The sequence below is a fragment of the Vidua chalybeata genome, chromosome 1, assembly GCF_026979565.1.
Source record: "Vidua chalybeata isolate OUT-0048 chromosome 1, bVidCha1 merged haplotype, whole genome shotgun sequence".
Lineage (NCBI taxonomy): Eukaryota > Metazoa > Chordata > Aves > Passeriformes > Viduidae > Vidua > Vidua chalybeata.
In genome coordinates this window covers 100635528-100653777 of record NC_071530.1, presented here as the reverse complement: position 1 = coordinate 100653777, position 18250 = coordinate 100635528, and the positions used below count along the sequence as shown (strand labels likewise).

The 18250-nt window shown below is 43.5% G+C and overlaps 1 protein-coding gene across 1 annotated transcript; it reads left to right on the top strand.

Moving 5' to 3' along the window:
• Positions 1 to 7494: 7494 nt before the first annotated feature.
• TUBB6 (tubulin beta 6 class V) lies at positions 7495 to 15530 on the top strand. The gene is made up of 4 exons (XM_053967226.1): positions 7495 to 7598; positions 8182 to 8290; positions 9420 to 9530; positions 13918 to 15530. The coding sequence occupies exons 1-4, from the start codon at positions 7542 to 7544 to the stop codon at positions 14979 to 14981; spliced, it is 1341 nt and encodes a 446-aa protein (XP_053823201.1). The 5' UTR covers positions 7495 to 7541; the 3' UTR covers positions 14982 to 15530.
• Positions 15531 to 18250: the final 2720 nt, after the last annotated feature.

The following is an 18250-nucleotide window of genomic DNA, read 5'->3' as shown; positions in this document are numbered from 1 at the left end:
CCTGCATAAAATGACGGCCATGATTTAAATACTGTTACTCCCATTTCACAGACACTGCAGTACAGCTAGTGAAGGAGGCTGATAAGCAAGGACTATCATAGGAGTGCAGGGTCACACTCAGACATGGGGAGATTAATTAGTGTAATACTTTCAGCTCAGAAAATTTTGGGCAGATAGGCAAAATGAAGAACAAAACCAGTAAAACCTTCATCTTACACACAGCTACAATGTTCATTAGGAACTGGTAGTCACTGTTCCTCAAAACAGAAGAGTTATGGGGCATCAATTCAGCTGTCAGCTTTACAACAGAAAGAACTACTCCTTCACAGAATGGAATTCAGTTGTGCATGGAAGGCAATGCCACAGGAGACTTTGGAGGCTGAAAGTGTAACTGCGTTAAAAAGCAATCATGTAATTTCAGGGATACCTGAAATGAACTGTTAAATATCCTTTCTGTGGTTCACCAAAGGCTTAATCACTGACTGCCAGATGTAGAAGGGTATTTCTGGGGGAGCATTACCATATTCCTTCCCTAGCATCCATCACTGACTACTGTCAGAGGTGGAATTCTAGGTTAGACAGATCTTCCATCTAATCAGGACCAGCTGCCATCAATGCACTCATCTGGTCAAAACATGCTTTTTTTCCTGATAGTCTTTAGCATGACTTCTGGTTAAGAGACCTTTTTGTCCTTGTTCTGATTTCTCCCACACTCAGAATACCAGGACGTCATTGATAAGCTCTGCATAGTATTGGCATCTATTCAGAGCTGACTAAACTCCAAAAGCAAGCTGTCAATATCTCATATTCATTTTCCTCTTACAGCTGTACCACTCACTCACCACATTCCAGCTCAATTGTGTTTTCACTCTGTCCTCCAAACAGATTGGTTCCCCAAAATCTTTAATGCATAGAGAGGCTGGAGAGTTGAACATAGATGAGTGCCTGCCTTAATTTTGTATTCCCATGGTCTTGGTTGTAGCTGTAAGGAAACACTAGACTGGCTCCTTTACTGGCTGTTGAACACTGACTGCAGCCCATTCTCTGGCTCTGTTTGTTTGTGTAGCTAAGTGACCGATTAGAATGGAGGTTAAAAACACAGCCACACCAAACACACATTTCTGCCTGACAAAACAGGCAGGTACATGCTTCCACTACTCCAGGTGCTACAGCTATTGCATAAAAATCGCTATGACCATCTGTGCAAAAAGTCCTGGATGAGTAATTGTTAGCATTGAGGCTAAGCATGGGGAGAAACAAAGGGCTGAAAGAAAATACTCATTTCCAAAGCACAGAAAATATGTTACAAATCAAAAGACAATAAGTGCTGGAAGGTGCAAGAGCACCTGTACTCAAACACATGAATATTCAGGGTTGGAGTTAAAGTTTTCCATCCATTTTGTCAAATAGTGATAAAAGTGTGTGAACATGCAGCTAGAAATTCCTTTGGACCTGATGGTAGAATTTCTCCAGTGTCACTTCACAGTCTTTTGGACTTTGCACCTTAATGAATTTTCTCCCACCTTGACTTAGTGACATTTGCTTTAACATTACAAAGTTCAGATCACTTCTTGTGGGCTAAAACAAACATCAGCAGTATCTCCATTGACAGCTACAGATAGCAGCCAGATGAGTGGCATTAAAACAGCCCCCTGAGTACTGTGTTTGAGCATAGGTGGAAATCTATGAAGCCACAGCTGCCACAGCAAAAAGTTTAATGGGGGGGGTGGAGGGGAGGGGGTTGACAAAGCAAGAAACTGTTTGAGAACCATATGAAATTAATGGATTATCTGGGCAGATAACAGACTCCAAAACATCTGAGCTAAATCTGTGCAGTCTGGTGTTTGTCTTAATAGACATACACTTCTCTGTGTGTGTATGTCTTGCTGTCTCACTTCCCCTTTGAAATGTTTTTGTTGGGTTCTTGAGCTGCTTCTAGATTCATCTGCAGCTGCAGTGTCTCTGTAACCCATGTGCTTCTTGTGGATTTTGTCATAAGAGGCTGATGAGGTAGTGGTGGAGATACACAGGTACACACTGAACAGGAACATGACTTCCCATGCTTGGTTTTCTCAGGAAGCCAGGTAAAAAAAAAATTTAAGATTTTTCCCCCTTTCTTAACTGGCAAGAAACTCTTCAGACTAAAGAGAAAAGAGGAACTAGACTGGACCTTCCTCCTAAAGATCACCATGGACTTAGTAGCATTTACTAGTCTGCTACAAGCTGTCAGAGTAAATCCACTATGTGAATTATATTTATTGCTTTGGTATTTAATGTAAGTGCTAACAAGCTTTATAGCACATATTCTTAAATATCAAAATATAGCAAATTTATCATTCTGAAAAAAGAAAATAGTAGCTAACTTGTTAAGTGCTCTCTTACGGCATGAATTTCTCTCTAGTCCTTAAAAACTTCAGTAAATAGAAATAATCTTAGCAACAGTCCTGATATAAACTCAAATGTGTTTCCTGAAAAGCAGGAAGCAGCTTAACAATCATATCACATGACTAGTTAAATACAGAAGAACTTTGCTGGTTTTTTTCCAAGGTATTAAAGCAAATTTCCATGTGACTTTGTGGGACATGACTGTTGCTTCAGCTGCTATTACTGGAAAATCCTTTTACTCTGCAGCATTGGCACTTTATACATTTTGTCCTGCCTGTGAAATTCATCATCTTGTAGAAATCCATTTCTATTTAGGCTGTGCACAAGGAAGGAGAACATGAGAAAACCTGAAGACAACACAGAATGCTCTACAACCCCCCATGGCCCCATCCTATGAATGTGTGCAGCTGTTTCAAAGCAGCTGGATCTCACACAAGATCAGTGTGAGTATTTAATTTGCTGCTACTGTCTGATACCTTGTCAGTTCTGACCATCAGGAATGAAGAATCACATCACATTAAAGCCCATCACATTGGAGCACCAGAGAGTTGTCCAGTAGAAATAAACTGTCTTGGGTTTTTACCAGCTAGCAATGTCAGACTAATCCAGATATGGCCTAGCAGCCAGATCTTCCTTAATCCATAGCCTCTCTATCATAAATGGTCATGCCATTCACTAAAACACAAGTTTTGACCTCTTCTAGAATTTAGTGCTTTGCTTTCACACATGGGAGCAAAAGATACTTTGAGGATGTAAGTCATATAAACTGATTGTTCAAAAGGCTGCCTGGAGGATGAATCTGCAAACTTGAGCTGGTGGTTTGTAGCTATTGTAACATTTTACTGATTTTTCAGGTTAAATATATTAATTGATTCTTTTTAACAGCAGAAATGAAATTAAAATTGCAAAAGGAAATAAATAAGGAACAACAATGAAGGGAGTAAATCTGCAAAGGAAATCTTAAAGTTCTTCTCCTGTTTTGTGCATGACGGGGAAAAAAAGCCATACTCTAAGTATTAAATTGACCTATTGAGTGAATGGGAAATAAAAAAAAGACTGTAAATTATGAAGGTTAGAGGTCAATATGTATTATAGGTATGTGATAAAGAGATATCTGAGAGAGCCAAATATAACAAGTGAGAATCCATTGTACAGAATTTACAGTGTGTTTCTATATCAACCTAAATATACAATGAATCTCATGGACTCAGTCAGATGAAGCGCCCAGGGAGAATTTAGATGCCTTAAATTTCCAAGAGGTGTTTAGTGGGGTTTTAAAATACAGCCATAAGTAATCCATAACAGTTAAGTACCTAAGAGGATTGTGAAACACCTAAGTACCTTTAAAATCCCAGACCAAGTCTGTGGCAACTTAAGAAGAATATGCAGCCTTCTATGGACACAGGTTATAATGGCACCTTCACCTCCTAAATCAGCTGAACTATTAAGTAAATACAAGCATGAATGAAAGGGATTTGAAGGTACATCTACATTCAGCGACCAACAAAAGTGTCTTCTTTCAAATTACCAGCAGTAAAACATGGAGAAGCTGCAAGTTGATTCAGGTGTGACTGAAAACTAGAAGTTATTTATGCACCTATAAAATCTGTACATGCAAATTTGTTGAGTAAGCTGTTGCTCACCGCCATCAGGCACACAGCTTTACAGCCTTCTATGTACCTCAGTGGGTTACTTTGTATGTGTGGGAAACTGGCTGAAGTTTTGGCCTCTAAATGTTGTTTGACTGACTGCTGCTCACAAACAACAGACTTCAAAGTAATCTTTCAAAGATTACAGACATTGGCAATGCAACCTTCAGAAGGCACGTGGACTAAAGACTCTACTACAGTACACTCTCATTGCTACCTTTTTCCCCTTACTGCCTACCTATGTCCATTTGCTCCTTTTTACTTTTATTCTTAAAATATAATTTGATTCAGATCATTGTATGGGTTTCACCTTCTGCTGGGTTATGTGATTCAAGGCTTATCTCCACAAATGGAAAGGAGCACAAAGGAACACAGGCAGGGGGAGAAATCCAATAGCACACCCAGAGAAAAGAAGGCTCTGACCTGGCTGCTGTCAGTGAGGGTTCAGCCTGGGGTCTGGTGTGACACCCATCACCACCAGTCAGTGGGAGAGGCTCTGTGGATCACTCTGTAGAGAGGAGTTACTGCCTGCAGGAACTGGGAATCTCTAGGGGATGGAGGGGAAGAACATCTTTGAGATTGTACAAGACAGCTTTTGGGATGTTTAAAGGAGAACTCAAAGGTGGGGGTAAGAGGGGATAAGGACAGTTTGATATAGAAAAATAAAAGGATACGGGGCTAAAGTGATCCGTTTGGGTATAAAGAGGTTGTTGGTGAATACGCTTGTCTGGCTATGCCTTGCACCTGATCATCTCAGTCTGTCTTGTCTTTGTAGACTGTATTTTAATTGTTTTTTTTGAGTGAGAGCTGCATGTATACTCCATGTGTATATATGTGTATGGTGGCCTGAGTGCCACCAATTAGAGGTGGGGGCCACAAGTCACAGGGGGCCTGTGTGTCTTAAATGCAGCAACTGGAGAGACAAGAGTGAATCTGCATGCCTGTGTGTAGTCATTATGTGACTATGCTTGTCTGTGTGTGGTCATTAACAAACTTCTGAGAAGACTGTGGTGGGGTCAGCTACTGGTGAGGCCACAACTCTGGACTAGCTACCAGAGGAACTTGTTTGCCTGTTTGTATCTCTTTGTGAGGCAACTGGGGATCCAGAGATCATCCACTGAACAGGCTGAGTGTCCTAAAGCCAGCACTGGACAAGGGACCCACAGTTCATAGCTGTAGATCTGGTTACCAGCAACTAGAGTGGAACTGCAGGCCTCTGGGATAAAATTTCCACATGCCGAAAACTGGAAAGACTGGGATCCAGGTGTTAACAACAGAATAAAATTAGTATCTCAGACAAGCTATAGAGGGATCATATTGTATAGATGTATATAAATACATATTTGTTTTCCATTTATGGGCTTCTGTCCTGATGAGCCAGAGAGGGGAACAGGATGGGGCCATTAATGCTGTTTGTTTTTGTGAGTGCTGTGTTTTCTGCCTGGGTCAGTCAGTGTGGCCAGCCATGTCTATATCTGTATGTGTATGAGCCTACTTGGAACACACACCCAGCCTTACCACTACTGCCTGGATCTGGGGACCTACTGGATTTTAAAAACTGGCATACCAGCAACAGGCGAGAGGATGGCAAGTAGGAACAGTAAATGGGAGGATTTGCAAAACGTGGGGAAAACCAGGCCTGGAAGGCATAGTCAAGGACATATAGATTCAGGCAATGTCCAAGCCAACCTCACTAATCAGGCTGCTGAACAATGCCTTGTTCATGGATCTCTTCCAAAAATGCAGATCACGCACAGAAGGACACTTATTTTGAGTCCTTCGGCAGAGAAAAAGGCACATAGTATCCAGTGCTCTGCTAATGGCTGCTTGCAAGGCAAACATGCTGATCCTGATCTTCCAGCTGCTTCCCTGATGTCAGAAAGAGAATTGACTCAGCCTAGCATGATGCATGTGTGCTAGTCGAGGTAATTTGCAAGATGCTGCAAGCTGTAATGTTTCCCTGCTGGAAAACATTTATGGAAAGGCAAGGCTGGAGTGAGAGCACAGAGTCGAGATGACTTTGGTCACGTCACAGCAATGTAAGGGCAGGCAGGCAGCAGGTGGCCTCCCAATACACAGACTTTGGGTTATTTGGAGGTTATGTATTGATTGGTGGGGGCTACCTTGATTACGTTCAAGCTACAGAAAGCACCCAAGATTGTTCTCCAGAAGAGCCCCAGCTGGGCCACCTTTCAACAAGTGGATAAGGAGGTTCTGTAAGTCTGTCCTCAGGGCTGCTCTTGCACAACAGCAGAGACTGGGTCGGGCAGCAGAGATGTGCATGGACAGATGAATGTCTCCCACCAGGGCTAAGTACTGGAATAGGCTATACAGACAACAGCATCCCATGGAAGAGTCGTGTTGATATCACAGCAGGAACCCTCTATTTGGGAAACTCTGCAGCAGTACCCAAAGGGGTCATAAGGCAGATTCAGCAGCTGTGGGAAGTGGCTTCCCCTCTGGAGGGGAAAGAAAATCTCCTCTACCATTAAAAATCAAGCATTTCAAACCATGCATATGCCAGGGCATACTCTGTATGGTGGTGACATGAGCTCTCAGGAAAGTTTCTTCACAGACTGCTTGACGTCCCAGTTACAATTTTCAGGCAGAAGCTTCTCTTATTGGCAAAAGAAAACAAAAAAAAAACAACAACCCAAAAAACAAAAAACCCCAAACAAACCAACCACACACACAAAAAAACAAACAAACAAACAAAAACACCAAAGACAAAAACAAACAAAAAAAAACACCCTCAAAAACAAAAACCAACCAAACAAAAAAAACCAAAAACAAACAAACAAAAAAACCATCAGGAAAGAACTGTGTGAAGAAGATGACAAGGCACAGAGAAGGGCTATCCATCCTTTTGGATTCTGCCCCTTTGCCCCTTCACAGAATGACAGAATCACAGGATCAGTTGGGTTGGAAAAAACCTCTGAGATCATCAAATCTAACCCATGACTATACACTACCATGTCACCTAGACCATGGCACTAAGTGCCACATCCAGTCTTCCCTTAAACATCCCCACTGCCTCCCTGGGCAGCCTGTCCCAATGTCTCATCACTCCTCCTGTGAAGAAATTCTACCGAAGAAGAGTTGTGCAGCAAAGACTGCGACGTGCGCGCCTGTCGGGGCAGGGGGACATGGAACAGGAGACAGAGACGGCGACGATGTCCGGCCGCCACACGGGGGTGAAGATGCCGCAGCCACGTTTGCTGAACTGGCTTTGGGGTGAAAAGCAGACCACGGACGGGAGCTGCCGCTGGTCCCCCAGGAGGACCCCCCAGGGACCCCCACTGCCGTCGGGGACAATGAGAGGGCTGGTGTCACACAGCGGGCTGCGTCGCGCCCCTGTGCCGAGGGCGGTGCCGGGCGGGGGCGGCCGCTGGGCGAGCGGCGGGGGGGTGCGGAGCCCATAAAGCACCGCCCGGTGGGACGGCGCCGCGCACAGCCGGGCTGGGCGGCGGGACAGCGGGCGCACGGCGGGGCGAGCGGGGTGCAGCCATGAGGGAGATCGTGCACATCCAGGCGGGACAGTGCGGAAACCAGATCGGGACCAAGGTGAGCCTGAAGGGGAGCCGCCGCCTGCCCGCCTCTCGCGGAGCCTCTGAGCGGCCGGGGGACGCGCCCGGTGGTTCCCCGGGGCTGCCGGAACCCCCGGGGCTGCCGCACACCGAGGCTGGGCTGGGCTGTGCCGGCCGCCCCCGCTCCCCGTCGCCGGCCGCCCGTGCTTCGATGCCGCTGCCGAGCGGCGCCGGGCGCGCCCGGGGCACCGCGCATCGCCCCGCTCCCCGTGACCATAAAAGGCCTTGGGAAGTACCGAAACCAAACGGGGACAGCTTTTTAAAAGTATTTTTCTGTTCGAGTCGGCCAGGCTGCGGTCGAGAAGCGGGGGAGGGCGGCAGAGTCTGGGCGGCCGCTCCGGGCGCGGAGCCGCCGCAGCCCGTCGGGGCGCGGAGCTGCGCGGGCGCCGCTCGTCCGTTGGGTTTGAATCCCGGTGCCCGCCCGGCTCCCGCCGCCGCGCGGGCTGGGAGGGGCGGCGGGCACGCCAGGAATCCGGCAGCTGCCGCGGGACCGCCGCCGGGAGCGGCCCGGGCGCTGCGCAGGGAAGTTCCCAACCCACTTCTCGCTTTTCCTCCCTTAGTTTTGGGAAGTGATAAGTGATGAGCATGGCATTGACCCAGCCGGAGGCTATGTCGGTGACTCAGCGCTGCAGCTGGAAAGGATCAATGTCTACTATAATGAATCATCTTGTAAGTGTGGGACGGGGAGGGGTGCGGGACAGGGGACTCCCTGGGAAGGGGCACAGGAATCAGAAGACGACGGGCTCATAAAGGCATATTACACATCTGGCCACGCTCCTCACATGCCACCAGCCCCCCCAGCTGTGCCCAGCTCAACAGAAAATATTATCTACTTCCTTACAAAGTATTAAGATGGCTGGGTGCTATCTCCCCAGACACAGAGAAGTGGCACAGGGGGCTGTCCTTAGGGTCTGGATGAGGAGGTTTGTTTATTATTTAACATTACAGTAGGAGTTTGCTCTTCAAATATGTGATTACTTCACCAAATGCATTTCTTCAATTATTCCAAATTAAACTGGTTGGCTATATGAGCCCACATTAGTAGTACTCTCTCTTTAATTTTCATGAATGAGAGGGTTGGGCCACAGGTAATAGCAAACTGTTTCATTAATGACATGGCAAAAGGCATCCAAGTCCTCAGAGTCCTCTGCCGTTGAAAGGTGCTGACAGTGTAAAATCGGGATCTGGAGTCCTTTGGTCTGTGGTCTGCAAGTGTGAATGTTTCATCTTTTGTCCAGCTGGGATTAATTCATATTATTTACTGAGTTTTCTTGAACAAATTCAACTTGACACAGATTGTTTGTTTTGTCTTTGTGGTAGATGTGCTGACTACTGTGTGCTGTTTGCCATGTACACCAAATAGCTCTTTCAGTGGAGGAGAATCCTTCAAACATAAAAGCTTGTGGATAACTTGAACATAAGCACTTCACTCACCCTGATATTTACAGAAAAGATTACCTACTTCCTTAAAAGGAACAAGTAAACCATTTTTTCTAATCAGAAACTCCCTAATATCTCTTGCTAATAAAGAGCTTACAAAATGTAAAATCTGTAAGAGTCCAAATTATGTCAGGTCTGTTTTCCAAGCTGAATTGATTTATTCCTATGGAGGTGGGTTTTTCACCACCATGACTTTCTGTATAGGAAGTACTTACATATTTATGAACTATATATTAGACTAACAATATAAGCTGTACTGTATTTGTATTAAAAGCTATTAATACTGTATGTGTATTAAAAGCTGTAACTATGTTAGCTTATTTCTGAACGTTAAGGGCATGCTTACTTTGTGTTGTAGCCCACAAATTTGTACCAAGAGCAGTCTTACTGGACTTGGAGCCGGGAACCATGGATAGTGTGCGGTCTGGTCTTTTTGGTCAGCTCTTTCGGCCTGATAATTTCATCTTTGGTATGTGGATGTTTCTCTTTAAAAAACTGTTCTCTTTAAAAAACTGTTTTCTCTTTAAAAAAGAGTTCTACAACAACTGTTTGATTACCAAGTGAATGGTCAAAAAGCATTCAATCTCCCTGTTCCAAAGTGATCCTACTGAGAAATCCTAATAGCTAACAATGGAACTGCAATTATTGTGTAAGTCAGTCAAAACATCCTGTTAAGTGAAAAAGTCATTCCTCTGTTGATCATTCCTTTGGTTAGCAAACTGCTGGAAGTTTCCTATAGTATTCAGAGAAAGTACATTTGCTTTCCATGTATATGAACTCCAGAGAAATCCTGAGGCCAATTCTTCACAACAAAATGCACAGAAATTCTGCAGAAAATGGAGGGGGGGAGGGAAAACCTCAACCACAAACCAACCAGACTACCCTTCACTTAAATTCACATTAAATGCTTGAGTGTGGAATTGTTTTTAGGCTATGTAATGAAACTTTTTCAGTATATCCTTGCAGTATGGTTACAGTGGAAGAAGATAATCTGTAATGTAGAAAACACATATGTAGCCAGTTACTGGATTAGTTTCTAACATAATGAGGAACAGTCTAAAAGTATGTAGGGATGTTCTGGTTTTGCAATGTTCTTGCAGAGGGTTGGTTTTTACTTTTACTGCTTTACTTTGGACTTCTGTAATACTTTGCATCTAAGCCTAAAAATGCACATTATGCTTTCAGAGCATCCTTATAAAGTACTGAAGCATTATCAGTCACTTTGCACTAAAGGAGAAACAGCATGTGGAAGTTAAGTGAGCCACTTGCTGAAACAGGAAGTCTGAATGAAAGCTACCATGAGAACTTACATGTCTTTTTGGTTTCCAAGTCTGCACTAGCCACAAACACATTTTCTCCTGACAAGGCATGCTTGGGTTGGAACTCAGTTTGGTATGTTGTGTTAACATAAGGAAGGAACAATGCCAGGGACAGACAGAGGAAAGATAAACATGATTTGGGTGGTATAAAACAAACTTAAATCTGGGTTGTTGGTTTGGAGAGGGGAGTGAAAAAGCCATACAGAGTTCCTTTAAGTCTTTGACTTAAATCTTTTATGCTATCCATGTTGTTCTCCTGTAAACTCCATGGCAGTGATGTTAAGGGTCTCTTCCAAAGGAGCTGTAAGTTACAAGATGTAACTTAAGGAGTAAGCTTAGGGAGAAAAGCTGTAGACATAGGCAGCTTTATGAAGTCTGTTTCTGTGTTCAGGTTTTTCCTTTCATTCCCTTTCACCTGCACGAACCACACAAACCCTCTAAAAGTGAATTCACCTGACCTATGGAAATACCTGAACTGGAGCTTTACAGTTTGGTACAACACCAGGAAAACCAGAGTAAAATCAATTCAGAATGTCTTCAACAATAGCCCAGTTTGCTGTACTCCCTTCCTGCCAAGATAACAATGAACCAACAGCATGTGATCGACTCGTATCTGTCAGAGGCCCCTGCCAGCATCAGGCACTGTCCTCCCAACCTGCTGAATAATGTAGAATGGCTGAGCGCTGAAGTAATGATCTTCTGTGTCAAAAGCCAACAAAGCATTTTGTTTTCTCTTTTAAAACTCTGGCCTGGGCCCACAAAGGATTTTGTGGCAGAAATTGGCAGTCCCATACTTGCTGTAGCCCAGGCTGTATGGGCTTGTTCTGGTGGGGGTGTTTTCCACCTCTGCTTGTATAAACCTGCATGTGCCTACATCTCCACAGCAAGTAACCATGGGACCATCAATCAGGATTTCATGCAGGTATATTGCGCACATAGTCACACACTCCAGATACAGGAATTTTATATCAAACCAGCAAGAAATTTGAGATGGACACAAAAAAAATACTTATTCTTTAATGCCTGCAGTGACATGGTAGTGATTTAAAAGGTGAAGAACTGCAGGTGGAACAATCCTGCTGTATGAGAGCAGTAGGCTTCCTGGCCTTCTGACTGCACACAATTGCTCACCAGGAGCTGCTGCGAACTCTGATGTGTCTCCTCCTGTTAACCAGTTTTCATTTGTACATTTTTGCATTTTTTGTTCTTTTCTTGTGTACACTCTTGCTAGATGTGCTACAGAGATACCACTCCAACTGCATTTGTATGAACTGATGGGGGCAACCACAAAATAGCTGTCTGGCAGTCAAAGGCAAGTTCTGTAGCAGGGCTGTTCACATCAGACTTCTAAGTGTTAATGTGCAAGCTACTGAGCACTTTTACCAGGTTTATCTTATATTTTGAGCAGTGAAGAGAGTAGAGGAGTGAAAGAAGATTGTAGGAAACAAATGCCATTTTAGGGATTAAAAAATAAATTGACTGTTAGACAAATGGTTTCTCTGCATGTGCAGCTCAACCTGAACGTGTGTGATAACCCTACAGTGTGTTGGAGAAAGAAATAGTGATAGAAGGACCTGGAGGTGCCAGGAGTGCAGCTAAATTGTGGGATTGCTTCATGAAGGCTTCTTTAGATCCTGGCAAATGACAGACGCAGGATGCTGGAGATGGGCTTCCAGGATGGGCAAAAAATTTGCCAGGTCCTGAGTTTTGTGGGCATAGGCTCATTTTCCACCCAGAGAGTTTAGCCCTGGTGAAATTTGATAATTTCTATGTGTTTGCATTAGATTTTCAGAGGTCAGGTAGGTAGGCACCTGGTAAGTGGAGGGCATCCAGTAGAGTTTCACAGGATCATGATCAGGATTTCCAGATTCATGGCAGCCTTGTCAGGGCCATGGCACCTCCAGACTGTATTGTCATGGGGTAAGAAGGCTGGAGCTTCCAGGGCACATTTATATGCTATGTGTTGTGGTAGTCTTACAGTGCTGTAGAGCCAGTCGTTCTGGAAGTATAAGATAACCAGGTGTAGAAGCAGGAAATCACCAGTGAGAATGCTGGAGACCCTAGGCACGTGGCTGACTAGTGAATGGAGTGTAGTGTTGCCACAGGAGTAGCTGATAGTTGTCCTAAAATCAGAATTTATGTCCATTAGGAGATAAATACTTTCTGCCTTTTGGAGTGATGTCTGCTTGTCTGTGTGCATCCTGATGTGCTTCCCTCTCTGTAGTAGGGGATCTGCTCAAGCAGGGTGCAGGTGCTTACAAACATTTAATTCTGGAAGGATATTACTTTGTGCTTTGCCCAGCTGGACAGGAAGTGCTGAGCTCCCTAGGCTCAAAGAGAGAAAAATATAGCAACATACAGAACAATGCATAAAGTAACCAAATACACCATGAGGAAACCAAGCATTTTTGCAGTGCAAAAAAGTACACAGGATTTCAGAAGTGTCCCAGTCAGCAGTTTCCCTGGTTCAAATGTTTGGCACCAACATGGTGCCGTGGGAATTGAAATGAGAAATAGTAATGGGAAGGGAGGGGAAGGTCTTGGGGAACAGCACAGAATTTGCCAGCTCTATAATTAATTCTGAAACCATTGCTGTGTCTGAATACCACTCCCAGGAGTACCCTGAGTTCAGTGGCACAATGTATGTGCATAGTAGACACTGTGAGGAGCAGTACTAAAAAATTGATTGCTCAATTTAATCCTCCTCGTTATCTAACCAATAACAAAACAGTGACAATAGCAAATGATCCACATTGTTTATCTTAATAAACTAAGTGGCACATGAAACAAGAAGAGAAGCCTTAGGAAGAAAAGAATGGACTCATCACTTTTCTGAAATATCAGTAATCCAGTTTTCCAAGTGATTTTGCATATCCCGAAGAATAGTGAGTTGGTAAGGAAATCAGTAAAACCTAAAAGGCACTTAACTTCTAAGTTTCAGAAATAATGTCCCTGAAGCTTCTGTTGATCAATATTTTCATTCAGGCTAGGTAAACATGAATTTAAAAAGCTATTTTTCCTGCTATAACAAGTTAAATAGGATTTTGAAGCCCAGCTTTATTCTTGAATGACAATGTTTTCTCTTTGACTCACAAGAACAGTCCAAGAACCTCTCATTTTCATTGAGATACATGTATTTGTGATTTAGCTTTGCATGCATCATGGTCCTTACAGACAGAAAACATTTAAATATCAGTCATCTTGTGTTTACAGAATCATCAGGACTGGGGGTGTGAAAGTGTTCAAAACAAGGAGTTAAGGCCATCTTTGCATTTATGGAAGGTAAAATGACCAAAAAAAAAAAAGAAAAAAAAACCTAAAATCCACCCAAAGGCATTAATGAAAACTGCCAGAGACTATATAAAAAGTTCATGCTGATACTTACAGAGATATTTGTAGGCAAAACTGAAGAGCACAGTTATCTACTTGACAGATTTACAGCAGCTTTTGTTACAGATGTGAGTGCATTTAGCTTGCAAATCCCAAACCTCGCCAATAATTTTGTGTATTTTCTTTCCCTGTTGTATCTTATTTTAGGACAAACTGGTGCAGGAAACAACTGGGCCAAAGGACACTATACAGAAGGAGCAGAGCTGGTTGACTCTGTGCTTGACGTAGTAAGAAAAGAAAGTGAACACTGCGATTGCTTGCAAGGATTTCAGCTCACTCACTCCCTGGGAGGAGGGACAGGGTCTGGCATGGGAACCCTACTCATCAGCAAGATCCGAGAGGAGTATCCAGACAGGATAATGAATACTTTTAGTGTCATGCCTTCTCCTAAGGTTTCTGACACAGTGGTGGAGCCGTACAACGCCACGCTTTCGGTCCACCAGCTGGTTGAAAACACGGATGAAACCTACTGCATTGACAATGAAGCTCTGTATGACATTTGCTTCCGCACCTTGAAGCTCACCACCCCCACCTACGGAGATTTAAACCACTTGGTCTCCGCCACCATGAGCGGGGTAACCACATCCCTGCGTTTTCCAGGCCAGCTCAATGCTGACCTCCGGAAGCTGGCAGTAAATATGGTCCCCTTCCCACGCCTTCACTTTTTCATGCCAGGCTTTGCTCCTTTGACAGCGCGAGGCAGCCAACAATACCGAGCACTCACGGTCCCAGAGCTCACCCAGCAGATGTTCGATGCCAAAAACATGATGGCAGCCTGTGACCCAAGGCACGGCCGGTACTTGACGGTGGCCACCGTCTTCCGCGGCCCCATGTCCATGAAGGAGGTTGACGAGCAGATGTTGGCCATCCAGAACAAGAACAGCAGCTACTTCGTGGAGTGGATCCCGAACAATGTCAAGGTGGCAGTGTGTGACATACCTCCCCGTGGCCTCAAGATGGCCTCCACCTTCATTGGCAACAGCACTGCTATCCAGGAGCTCTTCAAAAGGATCTCGGAGCAGTTTTCTGCCATGTTCAGGAGAAAGGCCTTCCTCCACTGGTTCACTGGAGAGGGAATGGATGAAATTGAATTTACAGAAGCAGAAAGCAACATGAATGACCTGGTTTCAGAATATCAGCAATACCAAGAAGCAACAGCAAATGATGGAGAGGAAGCGTTTGAAGATGACGAAGAAGAGATCAATGAATAAAAGAATTAGGCGTGAGATTTTTCCAGGCCAAATTCTCAAATCTGGATTTCTGATAATTAGGCTTGTAAGTCCATACTTTAGTTTAAAAATAATAAAAAAGGGAGCATGAATTTCAGGTGTTAGAAGTGCTCTTCAGAATCCATTTGGATCACTGAGGACATTCAGCATTTCTGGAAATTGGGCCATTTCTATTCATGAGACAAATGTAAGGCGTTCAGTTAAGACTTTGGCCTAAGAGTCTGAGTGGATCTAGTTTGGGATCTTTTTTCTTTAGGGTTGTCATCCCTAAAGCTGCAGAAGAGAAGATGTAAAATAGGCATGAAAACTTACAAATTAGAGCCACACTATTTTCATCCAATTATGAGTAAGAAAATGTTGTGAGCTTGAAATATTCTGTACCAAATGTACCATACTTAACTGCCGGAAACAAAATTTATTCATAATAAAAAAAAAAAAAAGTTTTTTAGATATTCTGTACAGTAACTGTTAACAGTGATATTTGATTCTAGTCCTCTAAAAATAAAATAAAAATTAATAGTACACTCTCAAGCAGAAGTGTTCTGGGCAGTCAATGCTACATAAATACCCAGTGAGCTGCAGGCTAGAGGCTGGATTTGTGTGATGTGACTTCATCTCTTGCTGCTGCTGAATAATCACAGATGATCTCTGTGATATATAGATGAATCTGATAGATGTATCTGATCTATAGATTAATCTGATAGATGTATCTGATACATAGATGAAATCCCTCCATTTGTGATGTGTTCATCATAAATCCCTGGGGTTTAAAGTGGCACCCCCAATATCTTGCTGGTTTTCCTGGCTATCACCAGCTGCTAATGCTATTCCAAACTGTATTTCACCCAGCCCATGTAGCTGAAATCCAGGTATTCCACAGATCATGGTGGGACAGGGGACACAGGCTATGTGCCAACAGATCTCACTACCTGGGTTTGTAAGTTCACCACACCTACAGATGCTGTGCATGTCTTGCTACCAAGATAGATTAAAACAACTGGACAGGTAAAAGTTTAAAGTACAAGAGCATTTATCCACTATACTCAAAACAGTTGGCAAAATGAAAGATGAACAATGGGTTTATCTGCCCCAACTAAAGCCAAGTCAGAAAGGTCTCTGCCTAAGCCAGCTGACAAAGTGACTGCTGGGCATTTGCCCTCGGTGCATGCTTTATGTTTCTGCTCATATCAATTAAACAGCCCTTCTCCATTAGAGAGCCTCTACCAGAGAACACTGTCTACTTGGAGTCTCTTATTTAGACCAGTTCCTAGGCAACAAAACAAGCAAACAAAAGAGAAAACCTCTGGAAATCCAAACTTAAAATGTTTCAAGAACACTTGCTTTTTCTTCTTGCTTCCAGAAGCACTTCCCAAGCAAAACTGTTGCTCAACATTTAAAAAGGCACTTTACAAACATAGTGAAATTTCCAAAGGTCTGCTTCTCCTGACAAGTTGATGCTTTGCTAGTTTGGGATTCAGGAAATGAGACAGTACTTTAGGAAGTACATAAACCAAGCAACTGTTAATCACATAACCTGAAGCTGTCTGCCCAATGCTATTCCAGACAGAAATGGAACTAAACTAGCTTTAATCAAGTACAAGTTTTTCACAGAAAGTGACTTCAGAGGTTGAGACAGTTGCTGGAAATTGCCAGCCAGACTGGCTTTGCAACAGAGGCAGAGCTTGGGAGGGCCCAGCTGATTGTCTTTAGAAGGATCATAGAGGAGTCAGCAAATTCACAGGGCCATGTTCTTTGCTATGTCTAGTGATGCCTAAAGGATTTATGAATAGCCATAGAGCACCTTTAAATATGCATTTTATAAATGTGAGATGTGGCTATGTATTAATTACAGCATGAGATAGTTATAACACAATGTACAATGTGAAGAGAAGTTACTGTGCAGGACAATACAAAGCAAAATCCATTGGGAGCAAAGCCATTAAACAAAGTGAAGTTGATTCTTTGTAAATGGTTGACTATTTGCTTTGAAAGGGAGAAGGATGCCTTACAGGCTCAGAGCCTGCCATCACACAGCTGTAGCATGGTCTTTCCAATTAAAGCACTAGCATAGTTTCTGCTGAATGAAATAGAATTAACCATCTTATTGTGTAGGAAACTGCATTTTGTTGTAACACAGATTTCATAACTAAGTCCAAGTCATAAATTCTGGTATTTCTGTGAAAACAAACAAACAAAAAGTTAAAACTTTAAAAATGCCAGAAATCTTGGCATTGCTAAATAATGGAGTTATTAACTTGGTGAACCAGCCTGTTCCTTATTGCATTTCATACACTTGACTCAAAATGCAGAATGCAGACTCTGAGGCTGTGGAATTCAGGCCTCACAATGGTCCTGCTTTCACTCACCCATTCTTGCACATGTGTTTACTTGCAACTGTTTGATGTGAATTTCTAGAATGTGTGGAGGTGGAAGAGGCAAACTAATGCTCTCTTTAGAAAAAAGAGACAGGTTTTCCCTCTGATCCTAAGGGGAAAAAACCCCTCACACCATAATGAACCCAGGATCCTCTAGTAGATCATCAGAGGACCAGCTTGTGCATAAGCAGTAATAGAGCCGTGGGAAGCACAAACACTTCCTGTTTTTCTTCTGTCAACCAACTCTAATCACCTTCCTTTCCTGAGATACAACTGAAAACTGTTTTAGTAGCAAGTTTAGTGAGCAATTCCTTCAGTCGTACTTCCTTTCAAATAACTTCCTGCCTTTTCCTTGGAAGCTTCTCTCTTATTTTGCAATCTCCAAGGTGAGTCCCACCTGGCTTTGTTACTCTTCTCAAAGTCCTCACCTGTCTGATTTTCATTTCCCCTTTAGTTTTTCAGCCTTGTCTCTGGCACCTTTTATTTCTCCCATCCTATTTTTCTCTTTTTCAACTGCTTTGCACCTGGCCACAGAGCAGTATCTAGCAGAGTCTGCCAGGACAAGCCAGACCCCAGGAAGATATGCAGCTCCCACTGCTCAGACACAAACACATGTGTCAACGCTAGGCTGGGGAGAAAAGATGGCAACTGACACCACTGACACCACTTGGAAACTGGGAGTGGGCGAGCTCTTGCCTGGGGAGAGGGTGTGGTATCAGGACAGAAATTGGAATCTAATGCCATAGGTCAGATCCTTTGCAAAGCCAGCAAGGAATGGGGCAGGCCCTCAGCTCACAGTCAGGAGAGTCCTTGCACATGTTGCCTTAACCAAACCACCTCAGGATCTTGCTTTCTCTGCATCCCACAATTACTGCT

Bases quoted from the DNA above. Each gene is read 5' to 3' on its own strand.
- TUBB6 (XM_053967226.1), top strand. From the start codon at position 7,542: ATGAGGGAGATCGTGCACATCCAGGCGGGACAGTGCGGAAACCAGATC. The intron at 8,291-9,419 runs GTAAGTGTGGGA...TTTGTGTTGTAG, and splicing joins CTACTATAATGAATCATCTT to CCCACAAATTTGTACCAAGA. The intron at 9,531-13,917 runs GTATGTGGATGT...ATCTTATTTTAG, and splicing joins GCCTGATAATTTCATCTTTG to GACAAACTGGTGCAGGAAAC.